Below are 24,788 nucleotides of genomic sequence, written 5' to 3'. Positions count from 1 at the left end.
TCAAGATACAGCTTTGCTTCAGTCCTTGGACCTCCAGATGAGGGGCTGTTGCCCAAATCTCTCCGAGTCCTTTCTTTTTATGATTTGTGACTCCATGTTGATTGTTCTTGTAGGGCAAGGGCAAGTCAGTACTTGAATAGTTTTAGTTTCATCTGTGCAGTATCTGCCAGAAATGCCACCAATTTATGGCACGAGGATAGTCCCCTCCTCCTTAGTCTAGCTTGTTGCATGTCTCTCTCTTTCTACACTGTTAGCCATTTTACTTAGGTTGAGGTGTATGAAATGGCCATTATTTCACCATTTTTGATGTACAAAATACCAATTTCATGGGAGTCAACCTAAGATTAAGGATAGAAAATGGTAAGATGTTGGGAGTGGTAATGCAAATTAGAATGTAATGCTAATTCATTGTCTTAAACTTTTTTGACAGATGTTATTTTGGCAATGGGAAATATTCTGGAATATAGGCCTGATCTTGATGATACCATTTTGCTTGAAGAAAATACTGTTTTTGTTTGTTTGTTCTTTTTGGTTTTTTAAAGTTTTTATTTATTTGAGAGAGAGAGAGAGAGACAACACAAGTGGAGGGAGGGGCAGAGGGAGAGGGACAAGCAGATCCCCCCTGCTGAGAGGGAAACCTGACATGGGGCTCAATCCCAGGACCCCGAGATCATCTGAACCAAAGTCAGATAATTAACCAACTGAACCACCCAGGTGCCCCAAAGAAAACATTGTTTTATGGCAACATTAGGGCAAATGAGTTTTGTTTCTGATCAAGCTTTGTCAAACTTTTCTCCCTTCTTGGTATAATCATTCACTTTTTTTTCACTGATTACATTTATCTGTGGAACTAGGGTGATAGCATATTTTCCCCTACTTACTTAAACATTACATTCTTAGTATTTCTTGCCTAAATACATGTTTTGGAGAAAAGTTAATAGATGTATAGGTGTGCTCTCAGGATTTAAAATTCTGAGCTTGCACTAAGTGGTGTTACTGATAGAATTTTTTTTTTTGACTGCTAGTATAATGCTTATGCAATGGCTTATTTTTTCTTTTTTGAAGATGAGTCTATGGATTATATGTCTGTACCTAAATTTGCAAGCTAGCTGTTGCAGAACAGAACCTGTTAATTCCAGCAGAGTTCCATGTAAGCTTTTATTGTCCCTGAAGAATACCAATTGATTGTGGGAACTTAACAGAAACATAACTCAAATGATCCCCATAATCTATTCTAGCAGTGACTTGTTTGATTCTCACCCCCTGTGGCAGCAGTATTCAGCTCTATACGCTTTTAAAAATGAGAACCTAGTTAACTAAAGGGAGATCCATGCAAACAACATCTAGCTTTCTTATTTTTACATTTTGTGATTCAAAGTAATTTAATCAATTATAGTCATGGTGCCTACTTGTAACACATATCCAGTAGATTTAAAAGAAACTGCCTCCCATTAAATAATCAGCACATTTTCTGTCTATGCTTGTTTTATTTTTGAAAATGACTAGGATGTTAACATACTTTTTAGGCTTCATATTTGAATATTTTCCGGCTAAATGCAGTTAAATACTGCATGATGTTTATAATACATCAAAATGTGAATCCTTATTCAGAACCAAACAGCTGAAACATTAGCCTTAGCATTTCCTTGACTAGCGCCCAGCATATTACATGCTTATTTTTCCTCTCGGCTCTGAGACACTGAGACAGGTTTTTAACAGTGCATGTGCTCCTGCTGTTGAGACTGGTGTTCAGTGAAGAAGCCCAATGAGTTGTTGGAATCTAGAACAGTTTATGTGTTCACCGAAGTCTTGACCAGCTTCCATGTGGACATTTTGGTATGAAATAAGGCTTCACGTGTGTGGGGAGGAAAGGTATCAAAGTGAATGGTTATTGATATTACAGCTAATGAAAATATTTTATCTTCACCACATTGCTGGGTTTCATTGCTTTGCCAAGAATGCAAAGTCTTTTTTTTTTTTTTTTTTTTTAAGATTATTTATTTGAGAGAGACTGTATGCATGAGAGAGAGCACTAGCTGGGGGGCGGGGGGTAGGAGCAGGGAGGGAGGAGAAGCAAACTCCCCGCTGAGCAGGGAGCCCAATGCAGGAGTCTATCCCAGGACCCCAGGGTCATGAACTGAACCGAAGGCAGACTTAACTAACTGAGCCACCCAGGCATCCCAAGAATGGAAAATTTTTCATCTTTCTACCAATCCCTTCTACCTTTTTTTCTAGGTTTATATTTAAGTGAACCTTGTACTATTTTCTTAACTATCTGTTTGCTTATTGAAATCAGACAAATGTTTGAGATCACCTTCTTAAATAATACAAATCCAAACTTATTGATGTACATTTCAAGTTCACTATAAAAATGTACCTTTAAAGTTCTCATACAGGTTAATTTATTATACATTTTATACAGGTCAAATTTTACGGTATTTGACCGAAGGCTGCTGTAAAATTTGCAGAGCAATGAGAAGTTACAGTGTGTCTTGTGATGTTCAGAGTAAACTGCAGATTTGGATTGATTTTAGAGCCTAAAGATACATAGCATTTCATCAAAGGAATCAAAGCAATTCACCGGTGTCTAAAATAATTTGGGTTCTAAGTTGAAGCAGCAGCGTATGAGTATTTGAAAAAGTATAAGGTCCACCCCCAGCTCCTCCATTCCCAGTTCAGTTCCCGGGAGGAGGCAGCTTTCGTAACTTCTGCCTAGCCCTCAGTCATTTCAGCTGCCTGCTTCTGTTTACATTGTGGATTCTGGCAAAAGCCCTGAGGGACTTCTCTGATGCTCTGTCCGCTGGATTTTTCCTTGGTCCCCCTAAAGGCTTTGCAGCGTCAACCCTGACCACTCCACTGTCCTTGAAATTCTTTCCTCTTTTGTCGTCTGTGACCCAGAGCTCTTTCTCTCCTGTGTCTCTCCCTGCACTTCTGAGCATTCCTTTTTCATCCCCTCAATTTCCTCCTCTGCTCACTTCCTCCACGTCCCTTTCTCGCCCGTGGGGTCATACATTTTGCTTCTTCTCTTCATCCTGCAGGCACATCCACCCTGTTGTTGTAATTACTAGGTGTCTGGACTGTTTCCAGATCTAAAGCTCCAACCTCAACTTCTTTTTTCCCTGTTTAGTGGTAATAGTGGTAATAGTAATAGTAATAGTTTAGTGGTAATAGTAACAGCTAACACTTCCTGTGTGCTTAACACGGCACGGTGTAAGCTCTTACGTGAATTTATTCAGTCCATCCTATAGCTTTCTTACGAGTTAAGATGAGAGTTAAGTTTCCTATGAGGAAACTGAGGTAGGGGTGTAAAGGAACACCCCTAGGATCCTCCGGCTAATAAGTAGGACACAAGAGCCAGGCAGCCTTGCCCCAGAACCAGTGTCGTTAAGCATTGTGTGTTCTGTCTTTCCGTCTGCCTGTTCAGGCCACATCCAGTCAGTCCCCTAAGCCTTGTTAGTTACGCCTTTTTAAGTATTTCTGTGCTCTGAACCCCAGCTCCATCCCCATTACTCTTTGTTTCCTGCTGTTATGAAAACCTCCAGCTGGTCTTCCTGTTTCTAGCTCTGTCTGTGAAATGGAGGTGTCCTCCATTTCTCCAGCAGAGTTAGGGTTCTAATATATCATTCTGTCCATGTCATTTCTTGGCTTTAAAATGCTTCATTGACGCTTCAGTGTCAAAAGGTACAGACCCATCTCTTTTGTCTGGCACACACTGGCTCTTGCTCTGATACCTCCCTCCTTGTCCACCCTTACCTCTGATCACTTCCTGCCTCCCATTCTACTCTCAGCCCTGCTGAGCCACAGGCGGTATCCTCAAACTCATGCTATTTCTTGTTTAGGACTTTGGCCAGGAATTGAAGCTTAGATTTTTTTTTTTTCCTTTTGTGCACTGGATAATCTCAGTCTTACTCATTTTTCAAGACTCAGCTCAAAGATGATCTGATTTCCAGGTCGCCTGGGTGGCTCAGTGGGTTGAGCAGCTGCCTTCGACTCAGGTCATGATCTCAGGGTCCTGGGATCGAGTCCCACATCGGGCTCTCTGCTCGGCAGGGAGCCTGCTTCCCTCTCTCTCTCTCTGCCTGCCTCTCCATCTACTTGTGATCTCTCTCTGTCAAATAAACAAATAAAATCTTAAAAAAAAAAAAGATTATCTGATTTCTAAAGACTTCCCTTGTTTACTCCACATCATTTATTCAGCAACATTTACTGTGCTAGGTTCCAGGGATATAGGAGGTGAGTAGACAGGCCTGATTCCTGTCTTCAAGGCAGAACAGGGAAGACATGTAATTAAACATAGTATTGTGTGCTCGCTTTGGCAGCACATATACTAAACATAGTATCACAATAAAGTGTTTCCTTCTATGGAAGTAAGAAGGGTGTCTTTGAAGGCTTCCTAAAGCAGGTGGTATTCAGGCTGAAACCTGAAGGAGGTTTAGAATTATCCAGCTAGGTAGGAGTGGAGAAGGAATTCCAGGTTATGAGAGGAGAATTGTGATTATGGGCCAGGGATTAGCAAGAGCTTGGCATGTTCAGACACCTGGAAGAAGTTTATGAGGCTGCAGCAGTGGAGGAATGTGTGTTTGCTCAGGCTGGTTAATGTCTGGTCATCAAGGAGATACAAATTAAAACTACTACAAGTTCTACCTCAGACCCTTTAGAATGTCTAAAGTCACAGATCATGACAGCACCAAGAGTTGACAAGAATGTGCAGCAACTGGAACTCTCATGTTGCTAGTGGGAAAGAAAAATGGGACAGTTGCTTTTTGAAAGCCCTCAGAGTTTTCCAAAGTAAAACATACATAATGAGACCTAGGAGCCACCTGCTAGGAATTTACCTAAGAGAAATGAAAACATGCTCACAGAAAGACTTGTTTAAACCTTTTCATAGCAGAGTCTTTCATGGTAATTTCAAATTGGAAACAGTTCAAATGTCCATCCAAAAGATAATAGATGAACAAATGTAGCATATTCATGCAGTGGAATACTGCCGAAGTCTAAGAGCAGCTAAACTTATCTGTTATGGTAGAAATGAAGAAGTAAGAATGTCTTTCTTTTTTGGACCAACTGAAGCAGGAAATGATTAGAAAGGGGCATGAAGGAACTCTCTGAATTAATGGAAAAAGTTTTTATCTTTTTTTGGTAGTGATTACAGGGATGTAAACACTTGTCAAAACTGATCAAACCAAACGTGTGATGTGTGTTGTTATCTCAATTAAAAGTCATTTTAAAAATACAATACAGGGGCGCATGGGTGGCTCAGTGGGTTAAGCCGCTGCCTTCGGTTCAGGTCATGATCTCGGGGTCCTGAGATTGAGCCCCGCGTCGGGCTCTCTGCTCGGCAGGGAGCCTGCTTCCTCCTCTCCCTCTGCCTGCCTCTCTGCCTGCTTGTGATCTCTCTCTGTCAAATAAATAAATAAATAATCTTTAAAAAAAAAAAAAACAATACAGCCAGGAACACGATGATAGTCTGTTTATTAACATGAAAAGGGATGAATTGGTATAGAAATAAGTAAAATAAGTTGGTTAAAAACTGTGCCTACCATAACCCCTTATGCATTTATAGCAAGATGGTAGATTTTTAAATTTTATTCTTTAATCTCATATATTTTCTGATTCATTATGAATGAGCATTTTATTAATTTTGTTTTGGAAAATGAGAAGATGAAGTAATATTCATTATACAGTGAAATATTTAAAGACTATCCTCTTTTTTTTGTTTTCTTTTATTTCTTTAGTTTTTGTTTAAATTCCAGTTAGTTAACATACATTGTTATATTAGCTTCAGCTGTACAATGTAGTGGTTCAACACTTACATGCAATGCTCAGTGCTCATCACAAGTGTCCTCCTTAGGGGCGCCTGGGTGGCTCAGTGTGTTTAGGCCTCTGCCTTCAGCTCGGGTCATGGTCTCAGGTCCTGGGATCGAGCCTCGCATTGGGCTTTCTGCTCAGCGGGGAGCCTGCTTCCTCCTCTCTCTCTGCCTGCTTCTCTGCTTACTTGTGATCTCTGTCTGTCAAGTAAATAAATAAAATCTTCAAAAAAATATATAAATAAATTAAAAAAGAAGTGTCCTCCTTAATCCCCATCACTATTTTGCCCATCCCCCCACCAACACCCATCTGGTAGCCATAAGTTAATGCTCTATAGTTAAGAGTCTCTTTCTTTGTTTGTTCCTCTTCTTTCCTCCATGATTATGTTTTTTTGTGTGTCTTAAATTCCACATATGAGTGAGATCATGCGGTATTTGTCTTTCTCTGAGTTACTTCGCTTAGGATAATACACTCTGGCTCCATTTACATCATTGCAGATGGCAAGATTTCATTCTTTTATATGGCTGGGTAATAATCCATTATTTATATGTATATATATAAATATATATACATATACATATACATGTGTGTATGTATACACACACACACACACACATACATATATAATATATGGCATCTTTAGCCATTCATCAGTCAATGAACATTTAGGGTCTTTACATAATTTGGCTGTTGATAATACTGCTGTAAACTTTGGGGTACAGGTATCCCTTCAAATAAGTATTTTTGTCACCTTTTGTTAGGATAGTTCTATTTTAACTTTTTGAAGATACTCCATACTCTTTTTCAGAATGGCTGCACCAGTTTGTATAAAGAATATCCTTCTATTAAAGCTTTATAGAAATGGGGGCATCTGTGTGGCTCAGGTAATTGTCTGCCTTTGGCTTGGGTCATGATCCCCTGGATCATGAGCCCTGTGTCAGGCTTCCTGCCCAGCAGGGAGTCTGCTTCTCCCTCTACCTCTGCTGCTACCCTCTGCTTGTGTTCTCTCTCTCTGTTAAATAAATAAAATCTTGAAGAAAAAAAAATAAACTTTACAGAAATGATTAATCGAAGGGCACCTGAGTGGCTCATTGGTTAAATGTCTGCCTTCAGCTCAGGTCATGATCCCAGGGTACTGGCGTGGAGCCCTGTGTCAGGCTCTCTGCTCAGAGGGGAGTCTGTTTCTCCCTCTCCCTCTGCCCCTTTCCCCTGCTCATGCTCTTTCCTGCTCTGTCTTTCTCTTTTTCTTGCTCTCTCTTTCACATAAATAAAATCTTAAAAAAAAACTGATTGAGTTGTCTAATATGGGAATATTCTTAAATAACATTTTTATACTATAGCTATATTAGTTTTCAATGCTATGAGACATTAGGATATAATATTTATTGTTTGGAAAAAATTTTTCGTTTAATTAATGTTTTAATGTAAGTCCAAGTATGTAAAGATATAAAGTGAAGGGTAAGAGATGAACCACTCCTGTCTCCTTGTCATCTGTTTCTTCCCACAGGACACAGTTGCTGTGAACTCTTCTATTATAGATGCACAGGAAAACATACATACATAGACCTGTGTGCAAATACATGTGTATTATGAAAATGATAGCATGCCATGTTCATTGTTCTTAATTTTTTTAGTGAGTCTATTTTTTATTATAAAAATACCCATAACATAAAACTTAGCATCTTACTGTTTTATTTGTACCATTTGGTAACATTAAGTACATTCACGTTGCTGTGTAGTCATAACTGTCATCTGTCTCCAGAACTTTTTCATGATCTCAAACTGTGACTGTACCTGTTAAACAATAACTTGCCTTTCACTTTCCCTGCCCCTGGCATCCACCGTTCTTTCTGTTTCTGTAAGTTGAACTACTCTAAGTACCTCATATAAATGGAATCATTCAGTATGTGTCTTACTGTGTCTGGCTTTGATCTGACTTAGCATTAAGTCTTCAGGGTTTATCCATGTTGAAGATGAATTCCCTTTTTAAGGCTGAATAATTATACTTTATTGCATGAATATACCACATTTTACTTATCCATTCATCCATCATTGGTCATTTGGGTTGTTTCTACCTTTTGGCTATTGTGAATAATATTGCTGTGAACATAGGTGTTCATGTATCTGTTCAAGTCCCTGCTTTTAATTCTTTTGTGTATATACCCAGAAGTGAAATTGCTGGATCATGTAGTAATTCTATGTTTGAATTTTTGCAGAACCCCCATGTTTTCCACAGCAACTGTACCACTTTACATTGCCATCCACAGTGTGCAAGGTTTCCAATAGCTCCACATCCTCAACACCTATTTGCTGTTTTTTTTTTTTTTAATGTAATTTTCATCCTAATGGGTATTGTACCATGCTTTTTAATCTTAGTGTATCTTGGAGAACCTTTCAGGAAAGAAGATCCCTTCTTTTTAAAGACAGTATAAAAAGCTTTTTTTTTGACTGTTCCCAGTGGGTGACCATGTAGTTTTATTTCTGATCTTTTGTGAATGCATGGAATGTATCTTTATATTTAGTGTGTATAATGCTTCTGTTTATTTTTATACTTTATTTTCTGACTTAATTTGAATGAACATGTATAAAAGTGCATATGTATTTTACAATTTGATAGTTACTGCCAGCAATATGTACCAATACCAATTTCCATACACCTTTGACCTCATAGTATATTACACAACTTTTTGATCTTTCCAATATAGTTAAGTGCAATTGACATCTCTTTGAAGTTTTAATTTTCATTTCCTTATGAGTAAGACTAAATATCTTTTCATTTTTGGGAGGCAGTCATTTCTGAAATATATGCTGCATATTCTTTGTTCACTTGTCTTTTCAGTTATTGGTACCCTTTTCTAATAGGAGCCCTGGAGTGTTAAATGGTGTGCAAACTAGGTGTGACTCTCGCCCTCACGGGGCTTACAGTCCATGGAGGGAGAAAGACTGTAAACATACAGTGTGTAATTAAATTTTGTGATAAATGCTATGAGAGGAAAATTTTGGGTTATATGAAAGATAACAATTTAGGTGGCTGGGCTTTGGATGAGATGTGGTGGCTAGGAAAGGCTCCCGATGGATCCCTAAGAACCAGTGAGGCAAGCGTTGGGGTGGGAGGGAAATATGCCAGGCAGAGAGGACAGCGAAATGAAGGGAGTATGGCTGGAATGAAGTAAGGAAGGAATGATAAGAGAGAACACATTTGCCATCTGTCCCTCATGTTCTAAATCTTTATACATAAATTTTTTTAAGATTTCATTTATTTATTTTAGAGAGAGAGAGAACGTGTGAGCAGGGGGAGGGACATACGGAGGGGGAGAGAGAGAATCTCTAGCAGATTCCGCAGTGAGCCCAGAGCCTGACATGGGTCTCCATCTCAATAACCTGACATGGGTCTCGATCTCATGACCCTGAGAGCATGACCTGAGCTGAAACCAAGAGTCAGATGCTCAGCCAACTGTGCCACCCAGGCGCCCCCTTGTGTACTATATCTTCTAAGACAGGTGTCAACCATATTCAGAAATACATGATGGATTTCCTCAATTAGTATTATATGAGAAGTCTTAAAGCGGATTTTATTGTTGTTCTCCTATATTAGTTCCCACGAAAGGCGTATGAATAGGCACATAATAAGCAAATGTTTTTAGGCTATTAATTGATTCGTTGGGAGCCTCCATCTTTTTGAATTTTCCACTTAGCTAAATTTTTATTTAAGAATGAATCCCTGTACATCATCTTGTTTTATTTCATATTTCCCCAGATGTATGATTACAAATTCAACTCATTTTCTCATGTGAAATTAATTTGTGATTCTTTGAAGCTTGCTAAATGATGCATTTTTTACTACTGAGTTATCTGTAACAATTTCGCCATTAGGGAAAAAAGCTCTTTGAGTCTGTCTTTCTATGTGTGACCAAGTTCCAAATGTGTGATAAGTCTACATAGGGGAAAAAGTGACACAGAAAATGATTTGCAGTTCCATGTGCTCAGTAAGTACATTCATAAGTGTAAAATCTGCATCTTAGGCAAATCGAGCTGTGACAGATATGCTCAGCCTAATTTTGATCAGTTATTTTGTTAAGCTTTTTATACCAAATTCCTCGGCAGTGAAATAGTAGAAACAGAAATGTGCCATGCTGTTACCAGTAGTTACAAGTCAACCATTTAAAAACGTGAAACAGGAGTGTTGTTAATTTTGAAAGTTCGTGCCTGGTTTCCTATTTTCTGTATGTATATATTCTTTTCTTTCCCTCCCTTTCCTTTCTTTTTCACTTCTGCTTCTAGATCTCATGTTTGTTCGGAAATATGAAGGAAAATGTACATGCAAAAAATTTGCCAGAAGCCAGTCTCTTTGGCAGAAACCAAGCAATACATTCTATGGAGTGGGCATGTCTTTTCTGATTTTGTATTCCTCTGGGCCAGAGAAAGAGCTCAGTTGTTTCTTGTTGAGCACTGAGTGCATGGAAATTGGAAGCACCTGTATTTGTTCTAAGTGACTTTTTCCATAGCTATAGGTACTTCCCATTGCTTGATTAAAAAAAATTAAAGTCTCAAATATAGAGTTGCAGTCTCTCTTAATTTTATTTTCATCATGTTGCTAACAGTGGCAATTTTAAATAATTGTACTTTTTTGTAGATTACCATAGCTTTTCTGTTATTACTTAGAAATATTTTTCTAAGTCTTTCCTGAGGTGGTGTTTCTCTAGACTGGCAGTCCTACTTTTTGTACAGTTGCTGTGTTTCTCAATCATCTGGTTAATGTTTTACTCGTATTTCTTTGGACCTTTTTGTTTTTCGGTCATTCACGAATACTTACATAGAATACAGGCATCTACGTGGGAATTCTGTAACTTTCTCTCTTCTGCAGTTGCTGTGTATGGGTGTTTTGTTGGGTTTTGGTTTTGGTGAGCATTTTTGCCTAACCCAGTGAATATTTCATATCTGACCAACCATCCTGCCTCTAAGAATCTTCCAGTTTATCATCTGTTTTTTACCATTCTTTTGTATAGACTAGGAAAACCAGACAGTCCAGTGGAATAGGAGCACTTACCAACCCGATGGTTTGGCCAGATGTCTCAGTCACTGTTAAATTGCTTCGTATTTCATTTCATGATGTCGTCTTCTTCTTCTTCTTCTTTTTTTTTTTTTTTTTTTCCCCTTTTGGTTTTTCTTCTGCTTGATTAGAGACACTGTCCTAAGAAAAGCTAAAACCTGTGTCTTTTCTGGCCTGCGACTGTGACATCATTCATGCTTGTTGTGACCTGTTCATGCAGTTTTCCTTAAAAAATGTATCCTTATTAAAGCTGATTTTCTATTGGAGATGCTCTTTCAAAGTATCAGTCTTTTGGCTTGTATGACATAATAACTTGGCTTTCTTATGAGTTTGCTTTAAATCCCTCTGATTGAAGCTTTTGTAAATAAAACTGTATCCTGTTCTTTTCCACTAACATAAGTTGCTACTTTAATAGGATAAATACTTTAAAAATTTATTTCTCTGCTTTATATTCTGACCCACTGATGTGTCTTTTTCTGAGTAGGTCACAGTTACATGGTAGCTTTTTAACTATAAAAGTTCCTTTTTCCAAGGGGGAGTATAGGTTGCACCTCATTACTGTTTTCTAGAATGTTCCAGGCTATTTTCTCAGGTTTATTCTTTTCATCTTTAACATTTCTTATTGCCTCTATTTCCTTTTATATTTTCTTCTGCTTGGTCCTTGACTCTGCTTTTGATTGTTTTCTTCTTATGCCCTAGCTTTTCTGTTTCCTCTGTGTTTTAGTCCCCTCAAACTTAATTTTCATTTCGGCCTCTTTTCCTGAACTTTTCTTCTTCAGTTAGTTCCTTTGGGATGTCTCACCATCCTGTCAAACAGCTTATCCAATTTTATATTTATGACCACAAAGTGACCTTCATTCTCACCTCCCCTGTTGTGTGTCACACTATGGTGCTGTTAGACACCAGGAATTAACACCCAAGCCATATGTGCTTTAGTCCTTTCTTCTATTGCCTGTCGTTGCCCAATTCCCATTGATGATTTTTCATGAGACACATCTTTTCTCTCCCTCCTCTTCCATATTTCCTACCACTTTAAGTTTCCTTTTTTTCCTTAAGATTTTATTTATTTTTGTGTGTGTGAGAGAGAGAGAGCAAGCAAGAGTGGGGGAGGGGCAGAGAGAGAAGCAGGCTTCCCCATGATCAGGGAGCCTGATTTGGGATTCAATTCCAGGACCCCAAGATCATGACCAGAGCCAAAGGCAGATCCTTAACCAGTTGACTGAGCCACCCAAGCACCCCACCGCTTTCATATTCTGGGTCATACCACCTCACACCTAGATCATTCGCACTCCTTTACACCTGGCCGCTTGCTGTCCAATTTATTTTGCATGTGTCTGTGAGATTCATGTAATCCAAAACTGCCTGTAGATACTGACTTTGAGCCGAGAGTCTTGTTCAGTCATTCCTCATTTATCTCACAACTATCAGAGTGCCCCTGACAGGCCACATACAATTCTCAGTGCTGGGTGTGTGTGAGTGAGCGAAACAGCAGGTGCTAGTCCGTGCTCTCTGGGAGCTTAAATTATGCTCTCATGGTGGCTGGGGTGGGAGGGAGGGCATGGAAACTAACAAGGTAATTCTGGTTGGTGATAAATGCTATCGTGTGAGATAAATGCTATTGCATGGTGGTATGGTGGGAGGATTGATTTAAGTTAGGTGCACGGGGAGACTTCTCTGGGTAAGTTTTATGTGAGCTGAGACATGAGGATACCTGGCACCAGTCAGTTTGGAAAAAATAGGAGAGAAGAGAGTAAGGAGGTAAAAATATTCTGGAAAACATTTTAATGCGTGGGAGGCTTGTCATGCCTTCCAAAATTAAGTGACAAGTTGATCTTTAAGATAACCATTGTGTTTGAATAAGAACTCAGTACGGATTACAGTCATCTATGGCATAATGGGGAGGGGAGAAAGTCTAGGTATACAAATGGACCTGGGGAAACTAGTTGCTGTATATAGTAGGTGTGCTTCTTTTCTCAACTGTTTTTTGGAGCCCATTCATGCCGTGGGACAGGGATCATGTAGCAAAATAAAACTGAGATGAAAAATTCCATCATTGGAGTGATTTTTTTTTTTATTTTAATTTTTTGATTTCTTAATCTGTAATTTCTATTTTCTGTTTAGAAGCAGCAAAGACTTTGTTTTGACCAATTTATTTCTGAATTTTTTCCGAAAGATCTGTTTACTGGAATGCTAAGATAAGGAGCCAGGTTTCTATATTTGATGGCCAGAGTTTAAATCCCAAATTGGTCCTGACGTCTCAGGCTTCTAGGTACTGGCCATAAGACATAAGTGCTGGGTCTGAGCCGAGGCCTCCACAGTGCGGCTAAATCTGGCAATCACCAGAAAGATGTGAGGGAGAATTGACTGGAAGTAGTTTGGCTGTAAGAATAGGACAAAATAACCTTGGATTTAGTTGTGTTCTTAAAGAAATGAATTTCCAGCATGCATATCAGAAGTTCTTGATTTGGGCCTATGAGAATCTAAGGTTTGGCTGGACATTTGGGTTTTTGTAGACACTGTAATGACGTTAGCCATCATAATTCCATGTAAAATTATGTTAGTTGGTGATTCCCATGGCAGTACAGATTAAATTAACATTTAAAAATTTTATACAAGGCATTATTCATTTTTAAAGTTAGTGTCCATTATCCACTCTGTCTTGGATTATATGATTATGCATATATTTGAATAAATGAGATGTCGTATTAATGTAGTGGATTCTGTTATAGTTTTTATAGGGAAATGTTTATCTTTTATGCTTCTGGGCTACTTTGACTAAATGTGGCTTGGTACTTGGCTGTTGGGGGTAGGTATCCAGAGATGTGTACCCTTATTAGAGCTGCTTTTTTATCTGAAATTCTACACTATTTTTCAAACCATCTTACTGCAAACTGACAAATCTATGGCATTGAAGGTGTTTGCTTAAATTCTCAACTTCTATACTTCTTGGACACTTCTTCACATTTTTAATAGTCTATGATTTTGTTTTTTTGGAGGAAAGGATCTTCTTGTAACAATTCAGTTGTTCTAGGGCTTGAAATCTAGTTACCTTGATAGTATTATGGCAAAGGAGTACCCAATGGACAAGAAATGGTAATGTTAGAGTTTTTCAATCAATAATGTAAAATAAACTATATAGATGCATTTTTTAAAAGATTTTATTTATTTGACAGATAGAGATCACAAGTAGGCAGAAAGGCAGGCAGAGAGGGAGGGAAGCAGGCTCCCTGCTGAGCAGAGAGCCTGATGCAGGGCTCAATCCCAGGACCGTGGGACCATGACCTGAGCCTAAAACAGAGGCTTTAACCCACTGAGCCACCCAGGTGCCCCTATATAGACACATTTTAACTGAATCTGGAGCAAAGTGCTTTATAATGTTTTCTGTACTCCCAGAGGCATGTTATCTACTGGCTTTACCTTTATTATTATTACTTTTGTGTAGTTTTCATGATTAACTCACCATTGTCAGAAGGACTAAAATAAATATTGGTTTTCCAATATAGGTATATTGAAACAAATATCATGCTTAAAATGACAGCCCTCCAATAAACACTCAGCATATACTGCAAGGAAAGCACTTTGCTAGGTGCTTTGTAAGATTCAGAAATAAATCAGATGTGTCTCCTAATCTCAGGATCTTTAAGAGTTGTCTGGGAGATCAACCTTATGAAAAGGAATTTCCAAAGTCACCTGCAGTGGCTTTGCCTAGGAAAGGATGGGGGGAGGGGTCACTGCACACACTTTACTAAAGATGTTTTATCACTAGGGCCCCCAAGTTGAAATTTATTCCCTGGTTTAAAAAAATTTTTGTAGTAACTCATATAAATACTGGTTATACTTGCTTGATGGCTGTTCCTAATGTTTGCACTATTTTGAATCTTTTATTTAAACTTTTCTTACATATGTTACTATTAACTATATTATTTTCTCTCTAGTTTGCTACAGAATGGTCAATTTGAAATTGTGACAGGTGGCTGGGTTATGCCTGATGAAGCTGCTGCACATTATTTTGCCTTAATTGACCAACTAATTGAAGGACATCAGTGGCTGGAAAAAAATCTAGGTATGTATTGATGTCTTTCTCCTTCATTTGGATTACTTTGGGTAATTAATTTTGGGGAACGTGAGATTAAGGCTCTGTTTTATTTTTTTAAAAAACCAATTTTCCCTGTATTTTTTATCCTTCATTAATTTATGATGTCTCTTCAATCATAAGCTAACTTACATGAATATAATATGGTCACTTTCCGGGTCATCTACTTTGTAATCTATTATTTTATGTACTCTTCTTATTAATTTTAGAATTTTTTTCTAACGGTATCCCATTGGGATTTTAATTTTATATTAAAACTATTGGTTAGAAGAGGCAAAACCTAATTTACTTGCCTAAGAAAAAGAAGAACTAAAAAAAGTTATTAGTTTTGTCATTGAGAATTCCAGAGGTATGGTAGGTTCAGGTAAGATTGGATCCAGGGGACTCAAATTATGTTGTGTGGACACTGTCTCTTTTGGCTCTACCTGCTTATTTACTTATTTATTTGTGAGAGGGAGGGTCGGGGAGGAGCAGAGGGAGAAGGAAAGAGAGAACCTGAAGCAGTCTCCCTGCCCAGCACAGAGCCCTACATGGGTCTTGATCTCACTACCCTGAGATCATAACCTGAGCAGAAATCAAGAATTGGATGCTCAACCGACTGAGCCACCTGGGCACTGCTTGGCTCTGCTTATTCTGCATGGCTTTAGTCTTTTCCTGGTTCTCTTCACATGCTAAGATGGCCATAGGCAACTGGGATTCTCATCTTCCCAGTCTAATCAGTAGAAGTTTTTCTTAATACCTTATCTAATTGCCCCACTTCGAATTAAGTGTATAACTCTGGGCCAGTTTCTGTGGCCAGAAGTATAGGAGCTGAAAACATCAAGGCCTAGTCAATTTATAGGAAATGGTCATAGGGGAGAGGGGTTTGTGGAATGCATGGTCAGCTCCACTGGAACCATGTGAATAGGTCCTCCCTGAGAAAGAAGGATCTTGTTACCCCAAGATGTGGGGAAGGGGCTACTGCACTGATAAAAATCAGGTGTTCGCTACAACTTGTAAGAACATGGAGCTCATTTAAATCTTTGCAATGTCTAATATTTGCATCTTGCAATGTGGTATGTAATTCTTTTCAAATATTTCATATCTTAGTATAGTTTTATAGTATTTAGGAAATCCAAGTCCCCAGACACCAGCCAAGCGCGAAGCTTCCAAGCAAGACCTTTCTAAAGATAGTACTTTCAGACCTCCTGTGTTATCTCTTTTCTGTACAGATATGATACCTGCAACTTATTCTGATAATAACAACAATCATACCAATGATATGGCAAAAGAAAAAAATAAAGCAAATATATTAATAGTAAATCTGGTGGAGGAGTTTATGGGAGTTCTTCATATTATTCTTACACCTTTTCTTTTAAGTTGAATTATTCCAAAATATAAGGAATGAATAGGGGTGGCAGTGAGTTAATCTCTAACAAAAAATGGAAATGCCAAGAAATAAGTTCAATAAAAAACATGTATACTTACCACACTGATACTATGGAATTTGTTCACTATGTTTAAACTGTATAAAAACAATGTAGTTTATGCTAATCACAGATGCTACTGTGATTGTGTATTGAGTTCGTTTCCTTCTGGAAGTCCAGAATCTTAGTATGTACTGCTAGCCTGAGGGTGTCTCCATGACCAGCCCCTAGTAAATACCCTGAACATGGAGTCTCTCGGGGGCTTCCTTGGTTGACAGCATTTCACTCTTGTCAGTTGTTTCGATTATTGTCAAAACATGGAGGAATTGAACCCATCCCGTGTGACTCCATAGGGAAGGACTCTTAGAAGCTTGTGCTTGGTTTCCCAGGGACACTGCCCGCCTGCGCCCTGCCCTCGTGCCTTTTCCCTTTGTGGATTTTTGCATTTTATCCTTTCACTATAATAAATCACAGCTGTGAGCAGGACTGTATACTGAGTCTTAATAGGTCACTAGATGGGAGAGGCAGACTTAGGGACCCCCTACACAGTGCCACTTTTCTTAAATACTTAGCTATTTTCTAAACCATGAATGTTTTCTTTATAAACCTCAGTTTGGGGGATTTTTTTTTTTTCCTTTACGTTTAGCTTTTATTGACATATAGTTAAATGCAGTGTAATATGTAAATCTTAACTATGGAGTTCAAGTTTTGGCGAAAATATACCCAATGAGCCACTTTTTCATCACCCCAGAAAGTTCCCTCATCCTCCTCAAGTCTCCTGCAGCCAGCTGCTCCCTGATTTCTATCACTGTAGATTATTTTTGCTTATTTCAGAACTTCATATATATGAACTCTTGAGACCTGGCAGCCTTTGCTCAGCATAAATTTTCTTCTTACAATTGTATTGTCTCCTGTATCATAAAATGTACGCACTTAAAGTGTACAGTTTAGTAGTTTTGAGTATGTTCACAGAGTTGTGCAACCATTACCACCACCTGTTTTTAGAACATTTTCAACATCCCCCCAAAAGAAATCTCTTAATCATTAATAGTCACACTTCTAATTGCCTGCAACCTTTCCTGCCCTAAGCCCATGCCACGACTGTTTTGTTTTTTTTTTTAAAGATGTATTCATTTATTTTAGAGACCGAGAGAGTGGGGGGGGCAGGGAGGAAGAGCAGAGGGAGACAGAGAATCCAAGAGTCCGCACTGACTGCGGAGCTTAACAGGGCCTGAGCCGAAATCAAGTTTGACCCTTAATGGACTGAGTCATCCAGGAGCCCTCTCATCTGCTTTTTTGTATGTATGGATTTGACTTTTCTGGACATTGCAGATACATAGAATCCTATAGTAAGGCCTTTGTAACTGACTTCTTTTACTTGGCATGATGTTTTCAAATTCATTCATATTTTAGCATGCATCAGTGCTCCATTCATTTTTATAGCTGAATAATATTATTTTGTTTGGAAAGACCACATTTGTTTCTCCTTTTTTCACTTGATGGACATTTAGAGTGTTCCCTTTTTGGCTACTGTGCATATGCTGCTATACACACTTCTGTAAGTTTTTTGTTTTTGTTCTTGGTTTTTTTTTTACCTAACAAATCCGTTTTTTTTTTTAAATTTAAATTCAGTTTAATTAACATACAGCAGATTAATAGTTTCAGAGGTAGAATTTAGTGATTCATGAGTTGCATATAACACTAAGTGCTCATCATTTCATCACCCAGTTCCTTAATGCCCATCACCCAGTTACCCCATCTCCACCTCCCACATTTACGTACGTTTTTGTGAGGACGTAGATTTACATTTCTTTTGGGTGTATACCTAGCTAGGAATGGGATTGCTGGGCCATATGGTGGCTCTGTGCTTAGCATTTCAAGGGGGCCTAGTTGTTTTCCAAAATGGCTGTACCATTCTACATTCCCTCCAGCAACGTATGAGGTTTCTAATTCCTCCACGTGTGCAACAACATTTGTTACTGTCTTTTTCATTTTCACTGTGCTACTGTGTATGAAATGGTCCCTCATGATGGCTTTGATTTGCATTTTCCTGAAGACTAATGATATTAAGCATTATTCTTGTGTGTATTGGCTATTTGCATATCTTCTTTGGAGAAATGCCTGTGCAAATTATTTGCCAGTTTTTATAATTGGATTCTTTGTCCTTTTATTGTTGACTTATAAGAGTTCTTTATATATTCTTGATACAGGTTTCTTGTCAGACAAGGATTTGCAAATTATTTTTTTTCCATTCTGTAGGTTGTTTTTCAGTTTCATGAAGGTGTCCTCTGATGCTTATGTTTTGATTTTCATGAAGTCCTGTTTAGTTTTTCTTTCATCACTTGTTTTTATGAGAAACAGTTATCTCACTTAAGGTCATAAGAATTTACTCTGTGGTTTTTACCTAGGAATTTTATGGTTTTAGCTCTTACATTTAGATGATGAACACATATGAGACTATGAATTACCTTTTTTGTAGCTTTGGCTGCTCTTTATAAATTCATGCTCTGTTTTGTTTTCTAAGCAGCTTAGAACAACATGTTATTTTGGATGCTTTATTTTTATATTTGGTCATGGAATCTTTTTTAAATTATTCAGTTTTTTGTTAATTTCTGCTTTTGCGAACTCTATTATGCAAATATCATTATAAATTTTTTAAAGTTTGAATTATTAAGGTTGTCTTTGGGCCCACATATCCATTTTTTTAACTGTTACCTGACTTCTGTTATGCTTTCATAGTAAATGTACTTGGAATAATCCAGTTGTGCCAATTATATTATTCAGATAACTCATGTTGTAATTTTTAAGTCTATTAGGTTTGACAAAAATCAAGTGGTATATTTATTCTTTTTAATGACGATTTCTTATCATTTTTCCTAACAATTTTTAGTTTTACATATTTTGATAATCTTAATCTTGCTCAATGGCACAAAATTTTTTTCATGACCTTTCCTGGTATTGGCAGACATGCCCATTATAAAACTTTGGCCTTTTTTTTTTTTTTTTAAATGCTGTGCTTTTCCCTAAATTTGCCCCGTTCCCCCTTTTGAAACAATACTTGCCATACCAAGGAAAACCCTAGCAGGGTACCTTTCTAAGCCTCATCTCATTTCATGTCAGAGTTTTAAAAAATACAGTTTACATTCTTTCTTTTTTCTATTGTTGCCTCCCAGGGACTCTTTTAAGTCCACTGCAGCTAGGTTGCAGCTCCTAATGTGTCAAGTGAGTTTGATATGGAAAACATCCCTGACTATGCTAGAATCTGACATCACTGTAGAATTTGATGGTGATTCTTATTCTCACTTCTAAGCTAATTCCACCCCTTGTATTTGGGACTTTGCAATCCTTTATTGTAACTTTTTTTTTTTTTTTGAAGATTTTATTTATTTATTGTTCAGGGAGAGACAGAGAACACACAAGTGGGGGGAGCAGCAGGGAGAGGGAGAAGCAGACTCCCTGCTGGACAAAGAGCTTGATGCAGGACTCAGTCCTAGAACCCCAGGATAGTGACCTGAGCTGAAGGCAGATGCTTAACTGACTGAGCCACCCAAGTGTCCCTATAATTTAATTTTGATATAATTTCAATCTTATAAAAAGTTGCATGATAGCTGGGAAGGGTTCTTTCATATGTCTTCTACTTTGATTTATATCCTTTATTTCTTTTAGCCATTTGACAGTAAGTTGGAGGCATCTTCCTTTATCTTCCAGTCTTTCCTGGTGTATTTTCTAAGAAATAAGGACATTTTCTTATATAACCAGAAGAAAGTTACCAAATCCAGAATGGTGGTGGTGATATAATACTATAATATAATTCATAGGCTATATTCAAATTGTCTCAATAGCATTTTTTTTCTTTTTTAATGAAAGGAGCTTCTTTTTTTCCTTTAAGTCCAGGATCCAACCATGGTCATGTGTTGAATTTAGTTATCACATCTCTTCCATCTCCTTTAATTTGGAACAGCTAGCTCCTCAGCCCTTTTTTTTTTTTTAATTTCTTGATCTTGATATTTTTGAGGAGTGCAAACCTTTGTTGTAGAAAGTCTTTTTATTTGAGTGTGTCCATTTCCATGTGATTAGCTTCAGGTTATTTTCCCTTCTCCTTTCTTTTGTAACCTAACCTAAACTAGTCTACTACTTTTGCTGGAAGATCACTGCAGTGATGTCCTGCTGGCCTCAGTGCACTCTGCTTTAATCCTGGTGCTGCTAGACTTGGTCAGTTGCTTAATTTGTGTCTGTTAAGTTTCTTTGCTGTACTATCACATTTTTCTTCTTTAATTCTTAACTTATTTGTGGGAGACACGTTGAGATTAGGTAAATAAATATCCTTTTCCTCATCAGACTTGCATGTTGTAGTTTTAGGATCCATTGATGATTTTCTAACTATGTCATTCTTTCTATAATTATTAGTTGGAATTCTTTTGAAAGGAATACCTTCCCTTTTTATTTCCTTTATTTCCTATTTCTTTTTTTTTTAATTTTCTTTTTATTTGAGGCTCATGGATCTCATGGCTTCTTACTTTATTCAGTGGGTTATAATCCAATACTATCATTGTTTATTTTGATACCCCAGTTGTCACACATTTGGATAGTGGAAGGTCCTACAGGCTGTCTCCTGAGTTATTTTAATATGTTCCCATGATGCTTTACCATTTCTTTACTTTATGCTCTAAGTATAATTTCCAGGCTTATTTGTATTTTCCTAATCACCATCCTGGAATGAGCATTTCCTTAAGGTTATTTTTAATAGAGCATAGTGTCATATCTAGAAGCTAAGGTGTACTCATTGGTCCTGGGGTGTTACTGCATCTAGGCCTTCCTAGGACAGAGCTAGAAAATGGGTGTGGGTATGTGTTTCTTAAAAAACCTTAAGTTAGTGCTGATGCCTCCTATTTCAATTCAGTGTTCTAAGTACATTCTGCTCTCCCACATTTACATATTTGATGGCTCCTTAACAGTAGGAAACCTGGCTCCCTTGTCTTAATTTGCCCAATCTTGGAATACAGGAGAAGTAGTTCCAGAATTGTTAAGCCATACCACCACAAAAACGCAAAAATACTAAATTGAGTTCAAGGTTTCTTTAGGTTTTAGAGGTGAATTGCATATGTGAAATACAAAAATATGTGGTTGGTTCTTTGAGTTTTGACACATATTCTTGGTCCTCTGAGAGTTCTGACTTTTTCTCCGGTCTTCTCCGTGGGCTTCCCAGCCCTGTGTTTATCTTCAAGATTGTTCCACAGAGTTCTGAGTATCCTGAATAAATAAAAGATCAGATTTGTATAATGCTGGATAACTAGTTGTCTTTCCTTAATCCCAATCATTACATTTATTATGTTTATTTTTTTATACTGTACCCTGTGTGAAATTGAGCTGTATCTTTAGTCTGTGGCTCTCATAATTGCTGTGAATCAGTTGTGAAAAATTCCATTAATCCTTTCTGGGTAGAGAGAAAGTACCAGCATTATATTATGTTACAATTATATTTCATCAAGATTTAATGAAATGTGGTAATTATTTTGGCCAGTGCTGCTATTATATAAAAAGATGATTCAGAGCTGTTGTGAGGTATGAAAGACAGTCTGAAAATTCCTTAACGTTGTGATTGAGGGGTACAGGTTGAAATACGTCAGCTTACTTTTCTTTATTACATAGCAGCAGTTGCTGGGTTATCCAACTCAAAGGAAAACAAAACTGTGAGGTCTTAGAAGGCGGAAGGTTAGGTCCTGTTTGTTTCTCTAGCTCCATTAAATGGCAGTAGCTTTCTAATACCTACAAGATGGCAGAGTGCCTCTTTCAGCACTAACTGATTAACCTCTAGCGCCATTCCTCTGCTTGGGAAGACATGGTGGCAGGATCCTCCCAGTTGGGAGCCCTGCTGGGAATATATGCTAAGAGGTAATGCTGGGAGATGCTTTGTCCCCAAACCCAGAACACTGTAGAACTCTGAATGGTCTGAATGGATTGTGACTTCTTTTCATTTCATTAGCAATTAAAAAAATAACACTTATTTTCTTTATCAACAGGAGTGAAACCTCGGTCTGGTTGGTCTATTGATCCTTTTGGACATTCACCAACGATGGCTTATCTCCTCAAACGTGCTGGATTTTCTCACATGCTTATTCAGAGAGTTCATTATGCAATTAAAAAACATTTTGCATTGCATAAAACGCTGGAATTTTTTTGGAGACAGAGTTGGGGTATGTGGGGTGTGATGAAAGTGGAAGATCTCACTTGACCTAGATGTTCCTTCATAAGGGTTATGAACTCCTGCTTTTATGGGTTTTATTCAGAGTGTCTGTCTTGAGAATGAGGTTGCTTCTGGATACACATTCTTATAATTTTTTTCCCCAGTGTATTTGTGTTAAGATTCTCTTAATAAGTGCTGAGGCTATTTATCTATAGAACATTGTGGCTTCTTTTTCATCCCTTAAGGAGGTAGAGAAATATAAGCAATCGGTCTTTTGCAAATAATGCTTTTAGTTCTGTTTTGAAAAGGACGTATTTTATAACAAAGTTGAACTTGTGTTAGAACTTATGTCCAGTCATTTATTCACATTCAGCTTGTGTTTTCTCCTTCTGGCTTTCCTCTCTCTGCATCTAGTAAGAATTACTTTTTAAAACCTTAATCCTGTCGTCCTGGAACAGCCCTCCCTCCTATTACCTGTACTGCTTGTTTTCACGCTGTATTCTGTGGGTACACAGGTATTCCCAAGGTCATACTTCTTCAGCTCTCAGCTGTGGGGTGGGGAGGAGACAAGATTTAGGCTTCTTGAGAGGTTTTTGCCTTTCCCAACCCACATTTAATTCAGAATACTCTATTACTTCTTTGTCTTTACTGAGTTATTATTATGGGCCATGCATTGTATTGTATGCCTTATACCTGCTCTCTCACTAGATCGTTATCCTTTAACTTTGGTTCTCTTATTATCCCCTTCAAATGGTGAAGAAATGGATGCTTAGAGCTGTGAAACCATTTGCCAAAAGTCATACAGGTAGTAGGTACAAATCTAGCTTTGTGTAGTTCAGAAGCCCAGGCTTTAAGTCCCTGGCATTCACTGCCACCCTGGTACTGAGATCTCAGTAAGATTTCATCTGCAAAAAGGATTTCATTGCTAAAACAATGTTCAGAAATCACTGCATTGCATCATACTTGCTTTCCTGTGTAAGTTAGTTCCCCCTGTAAGTGTTTTCAAAAAATCATTTGTAAATCTAGACAGTAACTTTGTTATACATACTGCTGTTTTTTCAGTAAGGAAAGAAATTAACTATATAATTTTTTATTCTGGAAATTAAAACCTGTAGGGAAAACAAGAACTCGTAGGAGGTTATATTCTGTATAGTTTGATCAAATGCAAAAGAGCATATTAATTTCTTAAAAAGGATTTTTAATGTGAAGAGGCCCTACTTACAGTATTGCCCACATTCAAATTGCCCATAAATATCAATCAGCAAGAAATTACTAAGTACTTTTATGTACTTAACACCATGCTTGGAAGAAATAAAGAAAACTTCTTTGCCTATCAGGAAATTACAGTCTTAGTATGATAAAAGACAAGACCAACTGGCAGCAGATAAACTGAGATGTGCAAATGAGCTGCTAAATAGTACAGGTGCAGCAAAGGAGTGGGGCTGTCGAGTGTGTCTTTGATCTATAGGAGAAGGCAAGAAAAGTTGCCACCCAAGGCCTCTGTGCAGATAGCAAACATTAGTGACCAGAATCTATGATGTCACACTCGAGTGTGATTCAGTGAAGCAACTGACAGCACAGAAATACACAAATTATAATAGCTTTAAAATTTGGAAAAGAGCTGGTAATTACTTTAACTAAATGGAGTATGAGATAGAACTGGAATATTTTAGCACTTACCAGATAGATTTGAACATGTTGCTTCAAAATTATGTTTTGGAACTCATTTGAGCTTCTTTGTGTGTTCTGGTTCTTAATGAAGCAGTTATTTTCATTTTATCAAACGTGCGTGTTGTCTTTTTTTTTCGTTGTTGTTGTTGTGTCTGTCTTTGTCATAAAAGCAGTACATAACCCACTGCTGAAAAGTAGAAATCCACACTTAAATAAGGAGAGAGTGGTATTTACAGATCAGGAGACTACAAAGGTAACAATTGTTAACTCTTGTTTAAGCTTTCCATCACTGGGTGGTAGGCTTCTGACCTCTCAAGGGCAGTGATAAGGATACTTGCTGGCATTGAGGATTTAATTAAAGACAGTTCTACATCAGGAACCAGTGCTCACTTTCTCTATATTTTTTGTTTACCTTGTTTTTGTTCTTGTTTTTTTGTTTGTTTGTTCTTTGGTTTTTAGAAGTTCTTTCACTTGTCCTGTGTTGCTTTCATGGTGACAAGTCCCAGTGGCTCTTCATTGGTGAACATCGGGGAGACTGTGAACTCCTCTAGTGGCCCTTTCTTCTTCTCACAGCAA

The 24,788-nt window shown here is 37.8% G+C and overlaps 1 protein-coding gene across 1 annotated transcript in view; it reads left to right on the top strand.

Moving 5' to 3' along the window:
- The window catches only part of MAN2A1 (mannosidase alpha class 2A member 1), a 168,161-nt gene that overhangs the window by 45,634 nt on the left and 97,739 nt on the right, over positions 1-24,788 (top strand). The window contains exons 5-6 of the mRNA XM_044264348.1: positions 14,794-14,921; positions 22,378-22,551. Coding sequence (XP_044120283.1) covers positions 14,794-14,921; positions 22,378-22,551 — 302 coding nt within the window. The remainder of the gene's footprint in view (positions 1-14,793; positions 14,922-22,377; positions 22,552-24,788) is intronic.

This window comes from Neovison vison, chromosome 1 (assembly GCF_020171115.1).
Source record: "Neovison vison isolate M4711 chromosome 1, ASM_NN_V1, whole genome shotgun sequence".
In the NCBI taxonomy this organism is placed as follows: Eukaryota; Metazoa; Chordata; class Mammalia; order Carnivora; family Mustelidae; genus Neogale; species Neogale vison.
The sequence above is the reverse complement of the archived record's forward strand: the minus strand, read 5'-3'. Positions and strand labels throughout refer to the sequence as shown.